The 19,548-nt window shown below is 58.8% G+C and overlaps 2 protein-coding genes across 2 annotated transcripts in view; one reads left to right on the forward strand and one right to left on the reverse strand.

Moving 5' to 3' along the window:
* The first annotated feature begins 621 nt into the window (after positions 1–621).
* Positions 622–3,538, forward strand: LOC111142786 (coiled-coil domain containing 24). Its single transcript, XM_022496092.1, has 8 exons — positions 622–747; positions 960–1,135; positions 1,267–1,383; positions 1,877–1,954; positions 2,444–2,498; positions 2,959–3,028; positions 3,139–3,217; positions 3,301–3,538. Exons 1-8 carry the CDS (start codon positions 622–624, stop codon positions 3,536–3,538), a joined length of 939 nt encoding a protein of 312 aa, XP_022351800.1.
* A 492-nt stretch (positions 3,539–4,030) lies between these two features.
* Positions 4,031–19,548, reverse strand: part of LOC111143224 (solute carrier family 6 member 9) — a 31,457-nt gene continuing 15,939 nt past the window's right edge. Inside the window, exons 3-14 of the mRNA XM_022496799.1 lie at positions 17,664–17,820; positions 16,932–17,063; positions 16,275–16,545; positions 10,172–10,304; positions 9,819–9,953; positions 9,624–9,727; positions 8,757–8,994; positions 8,532–8,666; positions 8,325–8,424; positions 8,135–8,235; positions 5,248–5,418; positions 4,031–5,134 (exon numbers count right to left, since the gene is read on the reverse strand). Of these exons, the coding sequence (XP_022352507.1) occupies positions 4,940–5,134; positions 5,248–5,418; positions 8,135–8,235; positions 8,325–8,424; positions 8,532–8,666; positions 8,757–8,994; positions 9,624–9,727; positions 9,819–9,953; positions 10,172–10,304; positions 16,275–16,545; positions 16,932–17,063; positions 17,664–17,820 (1,872 nt within the window). The 3' untranslated portion in view covers positions 4,031–4,939. The remainder of the gene's footprint in view (positions 5,135–5,247; positions 5,419–8,134; positions 8,236–8,324; positions 8,425–8,531; positions 8,667–8,756; positions 8,995–9,623; positions 9,728–9,818; positions 9,954–10,171; positions 10,305–16,274; positions 16,546–16,931; positions 17,064–17,663; positions 17,821–19,548) is intronic.

Genomic DNA, 19,548 nt, shown 5'->3' on the forward strand with positions numbered 1-19,548 from the left:
CTCCCGCCAGGAGAGGCAAGGAGGTAATAACGGTCCCAGTGGGCTCCGATTTCTCGGTTCTTCCCACCTGCCCCAAAGCCGAAAGCTGCCGCGAGACGAGCCCAGAGGGCTTGGCGTCAGGACTCTGGATGGTTCGTACTCCCAGACCACCTACCTTGGCTGTGGGTCCGACTCCCGGCTAGCCGGCACCGCCCGCCCCAACCTGGAATGGCTGGGGGCGGAGCCTGAGTAGCGGCGCGGTTTCCCGGGTGACAGCCGCGCGGAAGGGGCGGGGCTATAGCCCCGGTTCCCACTTCCCGGCTCCTGGGGGCCGTGACGGGGAACCGTGGCCCCCGAGAGTCAGCCAAAAGCGGGGCAGAAGGGACAGCGCCAGAGACCGGCGGCTCCGGACCGGGTAATTCAGTCGCTGAGACTGGCGGCAGAACAAGAGTGGGGCTTGGGCAGTCCCGGGAGAGCGACGGGCTGGGGGCGTGGCCCGTGAGGCGAGGAGGGGCGGGGCGCGAGGGGGCGGGGCCCACCCTTGAGCGACTGGCCTTCTCCAGGTAACGCAGCCGGGCCACCTGCTTTCCCGCAGGTACGAGCCCCGGGCCGCTCGTCGGGGGGCGGCGGCGCGGGCTGGCCATGCTCCGGGACTCCCCGTCTCTGTGGGAGCTGGTAGAGGAGCACGTTCCGCTCCCGGAGCGGCCCGAAGTGAAGAGGATTCTGGGCGAGACGACGGTGGACCTGAGCCTGGAGCTACGAGCAGAGGTGGGGAGTGGGCAGATGGGCCACACTCCAAGTCTGTCCCAGGACTCGGGTGATTTACCCCACCTCCTCCGGGTCCCCGGTCCTGCCTGATGGCTCTCGAGATCTTGCCGGATCTCACCGTCCCCAGCCCTCTTGACCCTGCTCTGCCCCTCAGTCCCCCAGCCCCCTTCACTTCTCCCCCGAGTCCCAAGGTGTCCCAGCTCTCCTTGCAGGTGGTGATGCTACAGTCACTGCTCCAAGAGGCTCGATCCTCCCAAGCCTCTGGCTCCCGCCCCACCTCTGATCCCTCCTCCCTTCTGGCACCACCGCCCCTCCTAAGAGACTTCATGCGCCAAGAACTGAGGCAGCTGCTCCTAGGGCTCCGCCAGAAGGCCATCTGCGAGGGCAGGTGGGAACCTCAGACCTAGGCCCTGCGGCAGAACTAAGAGGGGCTAGCTGTGCGCCTGATAAGGGGCCAGGATTGCCTTTGATGGTTCCCTGGAAGGAGTCCCTGAATTACCTTCAGTGCACCTTCTGCAGGGACCAGACCCAGGCTTGGGTCCAGTATAGCCCCAGGGTCCTGCGCTTTGCCTTGGAGGAGCCTAGGTGTGATTTGCCAGAACAGGAGGTATTGCAGATGAGAGCTGGTGAACTCAGGTAAAGCGGTGGTAGGAGAGGAGGGAGCTGTTCCTGCTTGGCAGAGGACCCATCCAGCTGGTGGGTTCCACTTGGCTCCATGGAGAAGTTCCTGGCCTGGAGCTGGACCTCCTACAACCATATGTAGGGATCCAAGAGAGCTGGGCTAGAGAATGCTGGGGACTGCCTGAGATAAAGGAGAAGGAGCATGTTCACAAGTGTATAAGCAGCCACTTATTTCTAGTTCTCACACAAGCCTTTAGGGGAATGATGGCCCCCTTTTACCGACGAGTATCTGAAACTCAGAAGGGATAATCCATTTGCCCAAGTTCATGCACATTGAAGGGTGGCAGAGCCGATTTGCAAACCCAAGCTCCAGAACTCCTCCCCTTTGCAGTCTATTATGTTGCCTTTGTGAGAAAAGACACAGAACTGTCTAGGAGAAGTGGCATTTGTATCCTGAAGGCCTGGGGTGAGGCAACATGGGGAGAGTAACAGTGACCTCATCTGCCAGCAGCGGTCAGAGGGACCTCAGCATCATCAAGGACCAACTGAATGTGTCCAGCATCGACCAGGTTGCTGGACACCTGCGGTGAGGCCCCTGAGTGCGCATGGTGGGGTGGACACAGGGAGGATGGGGCTGGGACAGGTCTCCAAGTACCGGGACTGGACTGCGGGAGAGGAAAAGGGGGACACACGCCTGGTGGGGACCAGGAGAGGAAGGCTGACAAGTGGAAAGGGTGGGTTGCTGCAGGGCTGCTGTGGAGGAACTGTGGCAGGGTTTTAAGCTGGGGAGGGGCTGTGATGTGGGGGAGAAGGGAGGCTGGAGGAGGCCCCTGCAGGAATGCAGAAGGCAGGCTGGCGGGCACTGTGAGGTCGGCACAGGGAGGACACATCCTGTCCTGGCAGAGGCTGGCAGGGGTGGAAGGCTTCAGCCAGTGCCTGGCCCCAGAAAGCAGGGTGGCCTGAGGCAGGAGGTCCTAGCGGTGGGGAGGCTGGAGGTTAGGGGCTGGGTGGAGGGCTTAACTGAGACTGGGTCTCGCGGAGCTGGCCGTGGCTGCCATACTCCCATGTGTCCCAGGAGCCTCCTAGAGGAGGAGTGTCACACCTTGGAGAGGATGATCCCTGTCCTGCAGGTGAGCGGCAGCCCGGGGCCTCCCTGCCCAGAGCCTTTCTGCCCAGTGTAGACACCACGGCCTCTCACCTGGCATGGGAGAGCCGCGTGTGTGTGTGTTTGTCTGGGTGCACATGTGCATGGAAAGGTGTGTGTGGGTGCTGTGGCCATTTCTCACATGTGCACGGTCCCTATGTGTGTGAATCCAGAAGGTTCTGTTTGAGCCCCTTAGCCCAAGGTCAGCACTTTTAGATTAACTCGCTGAATTGTCCCTTGTCTTTGCCTCCTTCCCTTCCCTAAGTCTGAGTCCAAGCCAGCCATCCCCTCACCAAGAAAGGCTTTTCAGGGGAGCTAGTGTCCCCCCGACCCCTATGGGCTGCCTGAGCCTGTTTGGGGGGCCCTGCCATGGGGATCTTGGCCTCTGCACCCTGCCCTGCCCCACCCATGCCTCAGGCCGGGCACTGAGCCAGCTCTCCCGGCAGCGCTGCCTGGAAGAGGAGTACACAAGGGCACCCCAGCCCTCTGAGGCAAGCCTAGCGCCCACCCTGGCAGGTGAGGACCCCCAGGAGTCCCCAGAGCACCCAGCCTCCCGCTCCCCACCCCACACTGGTATACGGCCCAGAGCTGCTGAGCGCTGTGTGTCAGAGGCGCCTCTCCCGCAGAGCTGAAGGAGCAGAAGGCAGCCATGCGCCGGGAGCTGCAGGCACTTCCGAGGCCCTCCCATGTCTCCTCCAGCCTCAGGTCAACCCCAGCGGTGGCCCAGCCGGACAGGGTGGCCAGAAGGTCAGGCCGCTGCTCGCTCACTGCTGCTCTTTCCTCTTCAGACAGCAGCCCGTGGGATCCTCCAGCCCGGGGCTCAGACCCCGGCCTTGCCCCCTCCGGACGGCTGGGGTTTGGACAGGGCCTGGCCGGTGCTGCCTGCCCGCCCCACCTCCTGAGTGCTGCCCTCGCCCCCGACACCTGGCTACCACCTACCGCTGGGGCCGGAAGCTTCAGGGCAGCCCTGGGGAAAGGCCAGTGTCTACTCCAGCATCCAGCACAACACCCCAGGCCTCCACCTGAAGGGCTGATCGTCAAGTAGGCCTTGGCGTCTGCTGGAACTCACCCCGTCCGCTGCTGCCCACCCCTCAGCTGCTGTGGCCCAGCCTGCTTCAGATCTAGTCTTGGATGGGCCCGAGCCAGGATGCAAGGCTCTGTCTGGCCCTTCTTGCCCCTCCCCCTCGCTGAGCCCCTGGTGTCTGGTTCTGACCATCAGAGCCTTTGGCCTTTCTTCTCCCGGTCCTCCACAAAGGCCTGGCAGGCAGAGGTCTCATCCCGGCCCCGACTCTTGTTCCCCTGGGGGACTCAGACAAAGCACAGCAGCAGCTCAGAGACAGGAATAGAAATTTCATTAAAATCTATGGACTTTAAAATCCTAGTGGTGCACGGATGGGCAGGGGTGGGCGATGCACCATTATTGCTACAGACGATTAGAGGTGGCTCTTCAGGGCTGTCACTGCACAGAGGGGCACAGAGGATAGACAGACAGACACTGCGGGGCTGGGGGGAAAGGAGCTCTGGCTCCAGAGGGGATGGGGCACGCAGGATGGGGCCATTTGGCACATGAACAAGGGCAGCCCAGTTTGGGAGGACTGGACCTTAGCCTGGTGGAGGGAGGGCAAGGGGGTTTCGTGTAAGGTCCCCTTCCCTGGGGCTCTGGGCTCAAACCTCCTGCTGAGCAGCACCCCACCCCTACCCCCCAGAAATGAGTGCTTTGGGCAGGCTGCTGGGTGATGGGCCTCTGCTGGCTGGGCCTGACAGCCAGGGCTGGAATGAGGTGTGGAAGCCCCAGAGCAGCCGAGTGAGGTGCAGGCAGGCAGGGAAGACAGAGGGGCCCAAGGCGGGGGGCATGGGAGTGGCAACCACAGAGAATACGATTTTTACAAAAATAATCACACAGACAAACAGGGCTGGGCAGCACAGCCTGACAAATAACACTGTACAGCCCCTTAGCCCCTCACCTTGCCCCTGGATAGGAAGACCCAAATTTGCCTGGGCAGAGGCTGGGGTCTGCTCTGGGGGCAGAACACTGGTCAGGAGGCTGGAGGCCTGAGGACCGGGACAGGTAGGGGCCCACCTAGAACCGCAGCTCCGGACAAAGTGTGAGGGCATCGGAGGCCATGTAAAGCCCAGCAGATCTCTGGGGACCTGGCCTGAGACCCCCTCCAAAGTGCTTTGGCCCCACCCCTGGCAGCCCTCCTATCGCCCACACCCATCCCCAGCTGCCATCTTGGCATCCAAAGGACCTGTAAACACTGGGGACACGAGCACAAATGACCACGCTACCAGTGGTGACCAAGGTAACAGCAGCCGCCCTGGCTAGGGCATGGCAGGGGCAGGTGGTGAAACCTGTCCCCTCTCTCCCCAGTCTCTGTGGTGGGAGCACGGGTGGGGTGGGGTGGGGCCCTCCCCGGGCTGCTGTGCTCATATCCGGGAGTCCTGCAGGCGGCTAGAGCCGTTACTGCCCACCATGGGGATCTGGGCCTTGTCCGGGTGCAGCGGCTGGACCTCAAGCCCGTCTTCAGGAGAGGGTGGGATGGTGGGGGCATAGCGCCCAGTCTGGTGCTCCAGGAGGGCGGGGCCCCAGTCTCTGCTTGGCTTTGTGGCATTTTTCAAACGCTGCAGGAGAGGTAGACATGGAGGGCGGATGGGTGCTTCAGAAGGGGGCCATGAAGCCCCATCCACCCACCCCCTCCCGGTTCACCTGGCTGTGGCCTGCCCCCACCCCTCACCTGGAGGAGCGTGTCCCCATCTGTGCGGCAGAGCTGGAACAGGGCATAGAGGGGGATGCAAATGACGGAGGACAGAGCCATCAGGAAGCCGATGGCCACAGCCCAGCCTGGGTATTGGTAGTGGTTGTAGGTGATTGGCCGGTACTGGATCACCGTGAAGACGAGAATGAACTGCAGACAGTAGGGGAAGGGAGTGCCCTTGAGGCCAGCCCAGCACCGCCCCTGCACCCCCCCCCCGCCCCTCCATCCTCCACCCCTCCATCCCCACCCTTCTCCAGGCCTCTGCCCTCCACCCAGCACCCCTTCCCCTTCCTCTCTGGTCTCCCGAACTAGGAAGAGGCATTTGGGGCAGGACAGAGGCAATGTCAAGGTTTGGGAAGGGGAAAAAGCAGGTGGAACCAGGGGTCCAGGGCCTGGGGGACAGGTAGACATCAGGCATCGTGGAGAAGAGGTCTGTCCGCACCGTAATCCCGAACCGGCCAGGGAACAACTGATAACCACTGATAACAACTGATAACCACCCGAGTCAGTTCCGCTCAGAGACTCTTGATGGCTACCTTTTGCCGAATCCTGGGCCTTAGGGTTCTTACCCTGATCTCACCCTGGTCTCAGTGTCTGGCCTGCACCCAGCATTTTCCTCCCTCTTCATTTATTCTGGAGAATCCTCTCCATTTTCCTGTCAGACCCTATGTAAATGCCACCTCCTTCAAGAAGCCTTTCCAGATTTCTCATCCCTCTTCCTAAAAGGGCTCTCAATGGCATTTTCCAACTGCTGAGCACTTGTTTCATGTTTCCCATAGGCCTGGGGCCTCCTGGGACCCCATCAGGGTCTCCAGTTCCCGGCACAGTACCTGGCACAACTTCACTGCCGATTTGAACTGACTTGTGCAGAGAGATGGGAGCGATGCAGGAGAGGATAGGGCCAAGCCCCACCTGTCTAAGGCTGGGGAGCCACAGGGGAGGCTCCAAAGGCTAGAAATGGTGAATGGCAGGCTGGGGACCAGGAGTGGTTTTGGAAAGAGAGGAGTGGAATGGGAAATGAACCCCGGGGCCACAGCAACGACAACAAACGAAGGAAGCAGAAAGATGGGCAGGTGGCTCATGGGCCATTCCCCGGGGGGCCTCAGTAGCCGCCTCCCGCCTCCCGAGCCCTCAGCAGCGTCCTGGTGCCCAAATTCAGGGTGGGCGAGATCCACATCCACTAGGGGCCCCCCTCCCGGAAGCCATGCATAGTAGGAGCTTATGACAAGTTTCCTGAACAGAACTAGATGCTGATCAAGGTGTAAACAAGTCCCTTGTCTCAGCTGACAGAAAGACAGTTTGTCAAAAAGAGCCTTTCAGAAATATAAAGAAGTAAAGCCCCCAAAGAAGACATGACATCCCAGAAATATGGGTCCACAGGGCCCGGAGTCCTCGGCTTAGGGCGACTCTGGCCTGGCTTTCTGAACTCAGAGATGGTGCTGCCCACTTTGTCTCAATCTCACAGAGACATGGGGCCTGGGCCCAGTCTGCCACTGCCCTGCCCAAACCTCGGGAGCCTTCCTGTGTCCATCTCCTCCCTGCCTCCTGCTCTACCTTGGCTGGTACCCGGGGTCTCTGCCCAGGGTGGCAGCCTCTTTGCAGTTCTGGAGGGTGAGCTCCCCTCCGGAGGGTCCTGGGCCTTGGCCTCAGCCACAGCCCCCAGGAGCTCACACTTGGCCACAGTGCCTGGCCGCCCCCGCCTCCCACCACTTACAGGAGGCTTCCGTTGCTCCTGTTTCACAGCTGGGCCAGTGGCCAGAGCTGGTGGCTGTGCCAACCTCCGGGAAGATCCCACACCCCATGTGACAGAGGCCTCCTCAGCCTCGGGGGCCTTTTCCCTCCCCCAGAAATAGGAGCTCAAGTGGAAATCCAGTGCTGAGCTCCCTGTGGCCCAGAGAAGCTGGGCATGACAGGGACATAACTGAACACTGCTTCCCCTGCCACTAGGCTCACCCTTCTGTCACTCAGGTGGCCCTTCCTCTTCTCTGTGGAGCCACCATTCCATCGTCAAACACTTTGTGGCTCCTCCCCCAACCCTGGGCATAAAGGAGCAAAATCAGATGGTTTTTAGCCCGTGGACCAGTCCGCCTTCCTGCAGGCATTTCTGGTGTAGCCTGGCCCAGCACACAGGCTCCAGACGGGACCACCGGCTTCCAAGGGCGATTCTGTCCTTTATTAGTTGTGTCAACTTGGGTCAATGACTGAACATCTCTGTGCCTCCGTCTCCTCATCTGTCAAGTGGGAATGACGATGCTACCTTGGAGAGTCGGATCGCATGAGTTGATCCATGAACAACGTGCACAAATTCCACTCCCTGATGGGAGTCTCCCAGGTGTTGATTATCAGTGGAACGAGAGCATTCCCTCTCCAGAGCCAGGCCACTCTGGTGCCTAGAAGGCTTAGGAGGCTGCCTCTAGTCTGGAGCTGACATCTGACTTGCGCAACCCACTTCTGGAACACCCATGCATTCACACTGCATACCCCGAGCACCTAGGCTTAGAGGGATTGGAGGTGGGAGCTCAGCCAGGCCCAGCAAGGGGGACACCCATATCACTAATGGTTGCTGAGGCCCATGGGGGACAGGCAGGAGGGAGGGCCAGCTCTCAGCAGCTGCCAGTCTGCTTTCTTCAGTCGAATAAGGGCTCTCAGCTCCCTCCCTACACTGAGGCCGGTGCCTGGGTGGTTCTGAGTCTCCACCTGATTTTGTGCAACCTCTTTCAGACTCCCAGTGGCCTGGGTGCAGGCAGAGACCCCGTTGGGGAGCTCTGGCCAGACGGATGGGCTCCCGAGCTCCCTCTGCTGGTTCCCAATAGAAGGACACTTGCCAGAGGGCAGCAGGGAGGGAGGGGCCAGACTAGAAACTTACAAAGATGATGGCTGGAGACACAAAGCGCCAGCAGATCTGGAAGAAGAGGGGCGGTGGGAAGCCCAGCATCATCTGGATGTCCTGGAAGTAGTTCCTGTGCCCTGAGAGAGGGGTGTCAGTAAACCTGGCAGGGCAGCGTGGGCAGGCCAGGGACTGGGACGCGCGAGGACACAGAAACTTGGGCACTTACCATAGATGTACATGATGGACACACACATGATGCAGGAGATGATGACCAAGGAGAAGCTGGCCGCATAGTTGTCCATTAACAGCAGCCAGTAGATGCCTGCCTACGGGACAGTGGGCAGCTGAGTCGGGAGTGCCCGAGGCCCCGATCTCCCGCCCCAGAAACCCCCTACCCTGGCCACTCCAGCCCAGGCTTTCACTCAGGTCTTACCTGGCTGGTGAGGGGGATGCCCAGCAGGAAGCCAGCCAAAGCCACACCCAAGGTCACGTAGGTCTTTTTCTGCAGGATCCACTCATTTCCCACCTCGTCCACAATGGCTGTGACCAGCGTCTCTAGGAGGCAGAACTGCAGGGTGTGGCTGTCAGAGCAGGGGCCTGACCTCTGGCCCCACCTCCTCCTTCACCGGGCCCCTGGCCCATGTCCCGCACCTCCTACCTGAGTGCCCAGCCCCAGCAAGATGAGCATAAAGAAGAAGAGCAGGGACCAGAGTGGGGAGATGGGCAGCAGGGTGAGGGCCTCGGGGTAAGCCACGAAGGCTAGGCCAGGGCCATGGTCAGCCACACGGGACACATCCACACCCAGGTGATTGGCCATGAAGCCCAGGATGGAGAAGATGACGAAGCCGGCATAGACGCTGGTGGCACAGTTCGTGATGCTAATGATGATGCTGTCCCTTGGGGGAGAGGGAGGGAAACAGGCTTCAAGATGAGCAGCTGGCTTGCCTTTGCCCTTTTCCCTTTGCCCAGTTGGGCAGGGAGGAGACCTGAGATGGAACATTCTAGGAACAGAATCCCCCTCAACCTCTTTTCTGGTCTGTTCCTGGCCTTTTTTTTTTTTTTTTTTTTTTAAAGATTTTATTCATTTATTTGACAGACAGAGATCACAAGCAGGCAGGGAGGCAGGCAGAGAGAGAGGAGGAAGCAGGCTCCCTGCTGAGCAGAGAGCCCGATGTGGGGCTCGATCCCAGGACCCTGGGATCATGACCTGAGCCGAAGGCAGAGGCTTTAACCCACTGAGCCACCCAGGCGCCCCTGTTCCTGGCCTTTTTAAGTGGGCTGAGCCTCTCGAGTCCCCACAGACCCATAGGGCATCACCGTTCCCCACCCTCTTCTCGGGATTCTCCAGCGACGCACTCCAGACCCAGTGCTCCCAGGACCTCCAGGCCATGCGTGGAACGGAGGGCCCTCGGGGGAGGCCTAGGAGGCTGCACTGGGTCTGGGGATCTGGGAAAGCCTGGGGAAAGCTGCAGGGTAGAGGGGGCAGCCCGGGGCTGGCAGGGCAGGGGAGGGGGGGGGATCTCACCGATAGCAGTTGTTATGGAATTTGTTGTAGGAAGCCATGGTGATGAGGCCTCCCCAGGCACAGCCCAGCGAGTAGAATATCTGGGAGGCAGCATCCCCCCACACCTGCGGGGCAGGACGGGCAGAGGAGCTGGGGTCAGAGGCGGGCACCTCTCGGCCCCTCTCCGCCCCTTCCAGGACACACTCCATGGCCCACCTTGGCCTCCAGGATCTTGTCCCATTGGGGGGTCAGGTAGTACATGATGCCAGTGAAGGCTCCTTCCAGGGTCACACCTCGGACGAACAGGATGGTCAGCACCACGTAGGGAAACGTGGCTGTGAAGTACACCACCTGTGCGCAAGACAGGCTCTGTTGGGCTCCTCCCAGCTGTTGTTCCTGCCCTGGGCAGCCCCTGCCTGGTCCCCCAGCCACCACCAGCCCTCTGGCCCTTCCCTCCCCTCCATGTCCCCTCATCACTGCCTGTGCCCAAGCCCTATACACTAAACCCCAGCAGGGGAGGCAGGGTCTTCCTGGGTGAGCACACACCCTGCTGGGGTAGGGGTACTTACTTTCCCTGAAGACTTGACCCCTCGGATGAGGCAGAGGAAGACCACCACCCAAGAGACACCGAGGCAGCCAAGGAGGGGCAGTCGCACCTCCCCAAAGTTCCCGATGTCATCTGAGAGCTTCAGCACGTACAGCCTGGGGAAGGGGACACTCTGTTATTGAGGCCTGGGCCCCTGATGCCCAGCAATTGAGTCCCAAGGCCCAGGGTACGGCCTGGCAGGTTCCTTCTTTCTCATGAGGTCCCAGCATGGAAGAAGGGGGCCACTGGGAGGCCCCAGCCCAATGGGCCCCACCCCACCCCTTCTGCCCGCTTCCCTGAGACACCACTGCTTGCAGCCCCTCCGGGACCCTCAAAGGTGCCCGGAGGTAACACCCTGAGCCTGGACCAGCCTCCTCAGCCCCCAGGGTGTCAAGGTCTCCCCACCCCTATTCGGGCCCATCCCAGACCCTGACTTGTGCCTTTCTTCCTTTAGTAATGCCCTCTCCTCTAGAATGGACACATCCTGTCAGGCGTCCTCCTCCAGGAAGCCTTCTGGGAACTCTCCACCCACACTAGCTTCTCCATCCCTGATGAGCTGAGGGAGGTGGTGGAGTGCTCAGTAAAGACTGGAGGCTCTGACACACGCAGGCCTAGGCCTAAACCCAAATTCCTCCCCTTTGTATGTGTGGCTCTATCTAGTGCCCTACACCGCCCCAGCAGTGCCTTTTCAATCAACGGGACACCTATGGGCTGGGCCCTGTGATAGGTGCCGGGCACAGAGACCCAGATCAGGCACATGGGCACCAAGGAAGGGCATCTCGATCCCAGGCGGAGGGGCACTCTGGAAGGCTTCCCAGAAGAGGTGAGGCTTGAGCTAAGGTGTGAGGAAGGGAGCAGGTGGGTGAAGAGAAGAGGACGTGCATGCCAGGTTGCGGGTGCAGCTCGCAGCAGGACAGGGGATCATGAAAGAACGTGGCCTGGCCTGGGTCTGTCAGTAGCTCAGCAAGGCTGGAACAGAAGGTGAGGGAAGAGAGAAGGATGAAGGAAAGGAAGAAGCCAGATTATAAGAAGCCATGAAAGGCAAGGCTGAGAAGTTTGAATTTTATCCCACAAGCAATGGGAAGATTCTGAAGGGTTTCTATAATAGCACTTTCAGGGTCTCTCCTTGGCTCAAAACTTTGCAGTAGCACCCGTCTCTCACCAGGGAAAAGCCTAAGTCCTTATAGTAGCTGCAAGGCCCGAAGTGGTCCATTGTCCCCAGTCTGCCACCCCTCTGGTCTCCTGTCCTTGTACTTGATGCCCTGCTCCCTGCCCCAGCTGCATGGGGCTCCACATACTTCCTGAACCATGCCAGGCATGCACCTCCCTCAGGGCCTTTGCACGCATGAGCTTTCCCTCCGTCTGGAGTGCTCTTTCCCCAGACATCCATATGGACACGTGGGTGTGAGGCGTGTGCAGTCACACAGGGCCCCCTGCTTCAAAGGGCCTTGTGCTGGACTTAACGTTCTGCCACTGACATCTTGAAATTCTGACTACATCTGAATAAGGGGCCCCATATGTCCATTTCACACTGGGCCCCACAAATTACGCCGCTGGGTTTGTTGGCATCGCCTTCTCCCTCCTCAGCTCCTTCAGGTACTTACTCTGGTACCCTCTTTGCAAAGGGACCTTTTCTGGCGACTCTGCTTAAAATGGCAGCCCTGGTCCCTGCCCAGCACCCCTTACCCCCTTTGCTAGATTTTTCTCCACAGCACACATCTCCTCTTTTTTTTTTTAACCTAATTTATTTTGTTTGTCATCCATTTTCTTGGAAGGCAGGAGTACCCAGCTCCCCCACTGTCTAGCGAAGTGCCTGGCACGGAGCAGTACTCAAAAGATGTTGTTGAATGAATGAATGAATGAGTAAGTGAATACTGTGGTAAATGGACTCGGAAGTAGAAAGGAGAGAACCTGGGAGTGGGGACCAGCCTGGTATTGCAGTTGTCCAGGCCAGAAGTGATGAGCAAGAGGCAAGCTCTTGAGCCTCAGTTTCCTCATCTGTGAAATGGGCATAATAACACCAATCTAGCATAATTTGTAGCTGGACTTAGGTAAATACAGGCTCCCTTCTGTCCCCTCTCACAGCTAAGACCTCTCAGAATAGCTCATAGACTGTCCTCTATCGTTCTCAGCTACTCTCACCTTTTTTTCCAAGTCCGTTCTCAAACCTCACGGTGACATTTTTAATACCTTGTGATGCGATGTTGCTCTGTCCCCTCATGGGACAAGGTTGCCAGGCCCGGGATTTGGTGTTTGCTCCGCAGGCCTGTCTCTTTGCAGCCACGGAAATTCCCCGGAGGCCACCCTTTGCACCGCAACCCTCAGAGGGCGCTGTCTGAGACGTCCCTCTGCGCCCCCAACTCCAGGCTCTTGGTCAAGGGGATGGCAGAAGTTCAGGAGCTGCGGGACCCCCACCAAGAGGCACCTGGTCCCCTTCGACAGTGCTTTCAATCTTTTTTCCTTCATAGTACACAGAAAAAGTATTCTGGGAGCTATTGGGGGTAAACAGACGAAATCACTCAAAGCTGAAGGCAGTTGGGCTGGGGCTCCGGGCTGCCCAGGCCCCACTCTACGGGGCACACCTACTGTGAGCACGTGCGTGCTGGGAAGTTCTGCCCTCTAGAATAGCCACAAGGTCCTTCTGCTTCTACCACTCAGAGCTGCCTTACTTCTGGCAATAGCATTCCATGTAAAGAAACCATTTCTTGTTCAAAAGATTTTTTTTAACTTTGTCTAATTATGTATGTTTAACTGGTAGTGTTTTATATGACTTTGTTTAATCATTTATATGATTTGCAAGGGCACAGCATTACAATACCAGGGGGTTAACAAAGTTTAGAATGCTAGCCTGAGCACCAAGTAGTGAATTCTACCTCTCTTTTTTATGGCACCATATTTAGTTTTTTTGTTTTGTTTTGGGACCATGTGCTTTTGAGATCAATTAACCTAAGAACTCTTGGAACCCAACATCTTTACAAGTTGGCTCTCGGTGCATAACATCTCTGGAATTATTCTGCATTATTTTTTAATTGCCCCAGCCTGGCCATCAGCTCCTTGAGAACAAAACAGCCTAATCTGTTTCTTTGCGTCTCTAGCAGCAGCTGGAGCTCGTCGGCAGGCATCACTGTGCTACCCGAGCACCCGTCCCTGTCCTTCATGGTCCATCTGTGTGATCTCATCTCCTCTTTACAACAAGGTAGGTGCTGTGACCCCCTCCCATTTAATGGATGAACAGCTATGACTTTGAGAGGTTGGGTGGTCTCCCGAGGCCAAACAGTTGATAAGAGAAAGAGCCACGATCTGAGGGTGGTCTGTGCAACTCCAGAGCTGCCATGAAGACACTGGGAGCAGGGTGCTGGGGCCTGAGTCCCACTGGGTTTCGGGTGCTCTGGGCTCCACAGGCTGTGGAGGTGAGGGCCTGGTCGTTTCTTAGGACCTCCGGGCCTGAATCAGACCAGCACGCAGATGATCGTGAAATAAGACTGAAGGGCTGGTAGGAGAGAGGAGACCATGGGCCAGAGGGTGGGCAGGAGGCAGACTGGGGCTCAGAAATTTGTCCTCTGAGCTTCTCTTGCTTTAGAAGTGTCTCCTAATCTTTTTTCGGACTTGCTTCCCTCATCTGTAAAATGGGACTATTTTATACTACCTGCACGAGCTAGCAAACGAGGTTGTGGTGGAGCTCCAATGTGATCACACAGCTTTCTGAAGGGGTGTTGGAGAGCATGGGCCAAGAACACCTGCAGAGTCTCATCGGCGTGATTCATACCATCGACCTGATTCACACACGGGGGAGGACATGTATCCTGACCCAGCGTGGCTGCCTAGTTCCTTAATCTCTGAACATCAGCCTCTGAATCTGAAAAATAGGGGTACTAGGACAGGAGATAATATGCCTGGCACATAGTAGGAGCCCAGGAAATGGGGGTGCTTGCTCTCCCCACTTCCTTGCGGAAGCCAGCCTGGGCAGACCTCTCAAGGGTCATTTTCCCAGGGTTTCCAGGAGGGGGCAGCAGGGAGCCATCCTGCAGGGAAGAAGTCCCGCTGGGGCTGTGGCTAGTGAGGCAGGCCTGGCTCCAGCCTTGACTGAGGAGAGTTCAATGGGCCACCCAGTGAGCCCTCCCAACCCATGAGCAGTTTTCTTTGAGGACTATTCCCCGCTGGATAAAATCTCCAGAACTTTGCCCTGGCTGGCCCTAGCTAGCTGGGACTTCCTGGCAGACAGCTGCTAGGGTGAGGGCTTCGAAAGCAGCCTGGTGGGTGTGGGTGAGGCTTTGTGCTCCCCAGACTCCCCACCCCACCAAGTCTAGATCAAGTTGCCAGCCCACACCGTGCCTCAAATGTATTACAACACCTAACTGGGCAGAAAATTGCCTGGTCCTTTCAGTAGATGGGACCTTCATTAGGGCAGGGGCCGAGTATCTCAGTCCTCATGCTGTCTCCCTTCCAAGGGCAGTGTCTGGTACCCACTAGGTGCTCAAGAAATGATCTGTCCAGGGGCGCCTGGGTGGCTCAGCGGGTTAAGCCTCTGCCTTCGGCTCAGGTCATGATCTCAGGGTCCTGGGATCAAGCCCCGCATAGGGCTCTCTGCTCAGCGGGGAGCCTGCTTCCTCCTCTCTCTCTGCCTCTCTCTCTGCCTGTCTCTCTGCCCACGTGTGATCTCTCTCTCTCTCTCTGTCAAATAAATAAATAAAATCTTAAAAAAAAAAAAAGTAAAGAAATGGTCTGTCTAGCGACTGAGGGGCTGAGTCAGCCTGGCGGTAATTTTGCCTGCCCCTCGCTGGGAGGCAGGAGCACTGTTGTCTACACCGCGAGCCCCTGGTGGTAGTGACCACATCTTAGCTGTTTTTGAACATCGGTGGCACAGCATAGCAGCTGGTGCAGGGAAGCCAGGCCCTGTGGGGTCAGAGCACTGGGACCAGGCTCAGAGGATACTGACCTACTAGGATTTCCAGCCTCCCCAGGGCCTCGGCCCTCTTACCTATGGCTCTCTGCCACTTGGTGGAGAGACTTCAAACCTCAGCCACCTCGCAGCCATGGCCTACCTTCCCATGTCTCTCCTAACTCTTCTACATCTCCCTCCTCCCTCCTAGGGGAAGTCTTCTGGACCACCTCCTCTTGCCCCCGTCCCTTCAGAACTGGCCACCCCCTCTTTGTGCCCCTACTACACCTCTGCCCTAATTGGACCCCCTCAGGGCTGTGGACTCCTCAGGTGAGCGCCTCTGGGCTCTTCAGACCCCATGGGTACCCAGGACCTGGCAGAGCAGACCCCGTAGATGTGGAATGAATTAACATGCCCTACCCACAGGCCCCCAACACTCTCTTCCCACCGGTTCCCCAACAAGACACGGGGAGTCTCCTTCAGGACTTCCCCTGCGCCCTCACTCCTACCCCGTGGGGACAAGGTGTTCTAGAACACTCCAGCAGCAGACTGAGACTCCCATCTCTGTCACCATATTGGTGCCAGGCTGTCTTTCCTAAGCATAGCTTGATGATGACAGCTCTGGGCTCAGGAAACTTCTACAGCTCCCTTCGCCCTGCAGTGGTATGTCTACGCTTAATTCATAGAAGTTCTCCAAGAAGACTGGTACCCCTCCTTGGCTCCCATAGGTCCCAGGAGTTTCCCACACACCTGTGAGTCTTAGCAGAAGAGCTTCCCTTCAGGGTTAGGACCAGCCTCTGCTCCTCTGGGACCTGAGGACTTTGCTCACGCTGTTCTCACAGGGAAGACACCCCACTGTCCCCACTCCATTCTGCTGGAGCCCTCCCTCCCTCACAGCACCCTGGTCAGGATGCTCCACTCAGCGTCTAGCCCTCCAGCACTGTCGGCTGGGTCAGCCTTCTCTCCTGAGCTCGTCTGTAAGCTCCTGAGGCCCTCTCCCCGGCTCTGGTCCTGGCCCCCTACCTGCTCAGCAGAAAGTTGCCCGATGGCTGGGGGTGCTGGGCAGGGAGGTGCTGGGCAGGGATGGTGGAGGGGAGGCGGGGAAAGCCAAGGCTTGGCAACAGGTGTCCATGTCGTCCCCCCCTCCCCACCCCCCCACCCCACCCCATCCCCCACTCGGTCCGGTCAGGGGCCAGCGGGACCTCACCTCCAGTACTCCTCGCTGGGGCTGGTCCGCTGGAGGGAGTGGTTAAGCAGGTGGGAGAGGCTGCCTGGCGGGGCGGCGGGCCGGGAGCCATTGGTGAGGTTGGAGGCGTCCAGCACCCCGGCACAGTCAGGCGTGTTCCAGGGGTTATCACAGTAAGCCCAGGGTAGCACATGCGTCATGGACGAGAAGAAGTAGTAGAAGGCGATGCAGATGACCACATTGTAGTAGATGCCGATATATGTGGACACTACCATCATGCCATAGCCCACACCTGCGAGAGGGAGGGAGGGGGGCAGCCTCACGCATCTAGCTGAAGGAAGCAAGGTTAACGCTGAAGGGCCCCCGCCCTGCCCCCCTGGGGCAGGCTTTTGTGGAGGGCCATCGAAGGGACAGGTCAAGGCCTTAGCAGGGGTGAGCTGGGCGGCCCAGGGGCTTTATGGATACACGTGGTAGGTGGGGAGGGCGGAGGCCAAGTAAACTTGGATCCCAGCATGCATCCGTGGCCTTGGCCATTGATGTAGGGCTTGGGGTCAAGCACCAGGGCTCCGGGGAGGTTGGCAGTGTTTGTACAGATGGGTGAGTAGGGCCCCAGAGGCCCGTGCGTGTGTGTGCATGTGTGGGGGGGTGGGGGGCTGGTGTACCCTCCCCAGGCCTCACCTTTGAACATGGGGCTGATCCTCCAGACCCCCAGGCAGCCCTGACTTGCAAACTGGCCGAAGGACAGCTCCATGAAGAAGAGGGGAATCCCACAGAAAATCAGCATGATGAAGTAGGGGAACATGAAGGCTCCTGGCAGGCAGGGAAAGGTCTGGCTCAGGGTGGGCTTGGGGGCTCCCACCCTCTTCCTGCTGACAACCCAACAGCAAAACTTTCGCAATCAGCTAAGGCCCGAGGAGGGTGGGCCACACACTGAGCAGGAGCCTGGGGCTTGAGGTATCCTACCCACAGCCCACCTTTGAACTTGGCAGAGGCTTCCTGAACAGAACCCAGGCCCCAGACCCACCATGTTAGGGTGGGATTTGATGGGTTCACCAAGCAAAGTCACAAACCTAAGTTGCTGGGATCCTCAAATTCCCCAAGCCATTCAGGGGGTTGTTGACACACAGGGGGTGTAAGACAGGGAACCTCGGGAGGCTGAGGTGCCTTTCTCCACCTCTCTTGACCTCAAGGGAGCAGGTTAACAGGGTCAGGCCCAAACAGCAGACATCCAGGGTCAGGGGGTGATCGTGCCTTAGGTAAAAGGTACCTAAGCCAGGGATTGGGGCAAAGGAGATGAGAACCAGAGGCCAGCCTGTCTGGAGAGGGGTCTGTGCCGGGGAGGGGGAGCCCGGGCCTTGGTGGGTAGGCTCTATCCGAGTGGGTGGTCCCTGCCCTGTGCCCGCTGGGTACCTCCCCCGTTGCGATAGCAGAGGTATGGGAAGCGCCAAACATTGCCCAGGCCCACGGCATAGCCCACGCTCGTCAGTACAAACTCGATCTGGTTGCCCCAGTTGCCCCGTTTGAGGTTCTGGTCCCTCTTGGTGGCCTCGCTGGGCACAGCACCATTCTGTGGGGACAGGAGAGAAGCTACCATCAGAAAGGCATTTGTGCTCCCGTGCCTGACCCTCTGGGCCTCTCCCAGCAGGGACACTATGGACCCTCCAAGCCCCCACCCCCACCCTGGGCTTCCCGTCTGCTGGCAGGAGCTGCTGGCAGGCCTGGCAGAGAAGGGGAGGAGGGAGGAGTGGCTGCCAGAGGATTCCAAGCGGGGCCTCGCTCACCAGCCCCCCAGCACCCTGTGCCAGGGGCACCAGCCCACCTGAGCAGTTACTCCTGACATCTGAGAGGTGGGATGCGGAGTGGGAGCTCAAGTCCAGAGCCCCCAGCCCCAGCCCCTCCAAAGCCTCCCCTCTCTCCTCTGGGTGAGGATCTGGGAGCAGCTGAGCCTCATACCAAGCAGCCAAGTCGGGCTGGGCACAAAGGGGCCTGTGTCCAGACAGCCCCCCCCCACCCGCCATGACCACATCACCAGGCTAAGCACGCCTGCCCATGGGCAGGCAGTGCGGGGGAGGGGATGCCCGACCCCTCCCGCAGCCGAAGACACTTTCCTGGGGGCACAGGATGGCAGGGCCTCAAGGTGGGAGATGGGAGAGCAACTGAACTGGGCCAGAATCAGGGAGGGTGTTCTGGGACTCAGGATGGGAGGACCCAAGGGAGCCACCTATACTGCCATAGCTGGGGTGGGGGGTACCCTGGGGAAGCTGACCTGGGCTGGGTGGTGCTGGCCATGAGCTGGGGGAGGAGACAAGAGTTGTAGGCACCATGCCAGACTTGGAGGACAGACTCTGCTAGGGGAAACAGAGGGAGGGACTCCGGAAAAAGGTCTCTGAGCTGAGAGGGGATGGGCTGCGGAGCAGGAGGCTGGCCAGGAGGGGCCGATGAGGGGATTCGCCCCAACGAGAGGAAACCAGGCCTGCCCTGGGGAGCTTCAGGGCTGGGCTGGGTGGGCTGAGGCCCCACTGAGGACAGTCCCTATTGAACCCCAACCCCACAGTTGGAACTGACTCAGCAAGTCCCTTTACAAGTGTAAATATGCCCCTTCCCCATGCCATGGCCCTTCCACCTCCTCCCAGGAAATCAAGCCACCCTGAGCGAGCACCTAAAGGATTGGGAGGCGTCTCACTGGAGACCAGGGACCCTGAGAATCACCAGCAGAGAAGCACAGAGCCCTGGAGTGACAGAGACAGCCTCTCGAAGATGGGCTGTTCCCTTGAGAGAAAGAGACAGGAGTCCCTAGAGGACACCAGGATTGGAGACAGAGCAGCATGGCTCCTGAGAGACGTGGCTGAAGTGACACCAACCCTCAGCTTGAAAGAGACATAGTCAAGGACAACAGTGACACTGGCCCATAAACAAAGAGGTCTAGTGCTTTGAAATGCTATCGGATCCTGACACTGACCGACAAATGCAGAGGGGAGGAATGGCTTCTTGGGGACCTGTGTGCTTTCCAGAAAGGCCTATTTGGGAATGCAGACACAGGGGGCACCAGGGGCCAGTAGAGGCCCCAGCCATGGACCCCTGGTTCCCACGGTGGGCACCCTTCGGTTTGCGTACCCTGACCCCTACAACACAGACACTCTTGTGAGGTGTTGTGGGAGACCATCCTACTCCCCCAAACTGGTATTGACCCCAGAGGAGATGCTGACCTTCATGCCCTCTAGGGAGGCTTGGGGACGTGGCACCGAGAACCAGGGTGTGGTCCCCTTCGAGGAGTGCCCAGAGCAGGCTGACAGGC

The sequence above is a fragment of the Enhydra lutris genome, unplaced genomic scaffold (assembly GCF_002288905.1).
Source record: "Enhydra lutris kenyoni isolate GAN:26980312 unplaced genomic scaffold, ASM228890v2 scaffoldscaffold9, whole genome shotgun sequence".
NCBI classification, from domain to species: domain Eukaryota; kingdom Metazoa; phylum Chordata; class Mammalia; order Carnivora; family Mustelidae; genus Enhydra; species Enhydra lutris.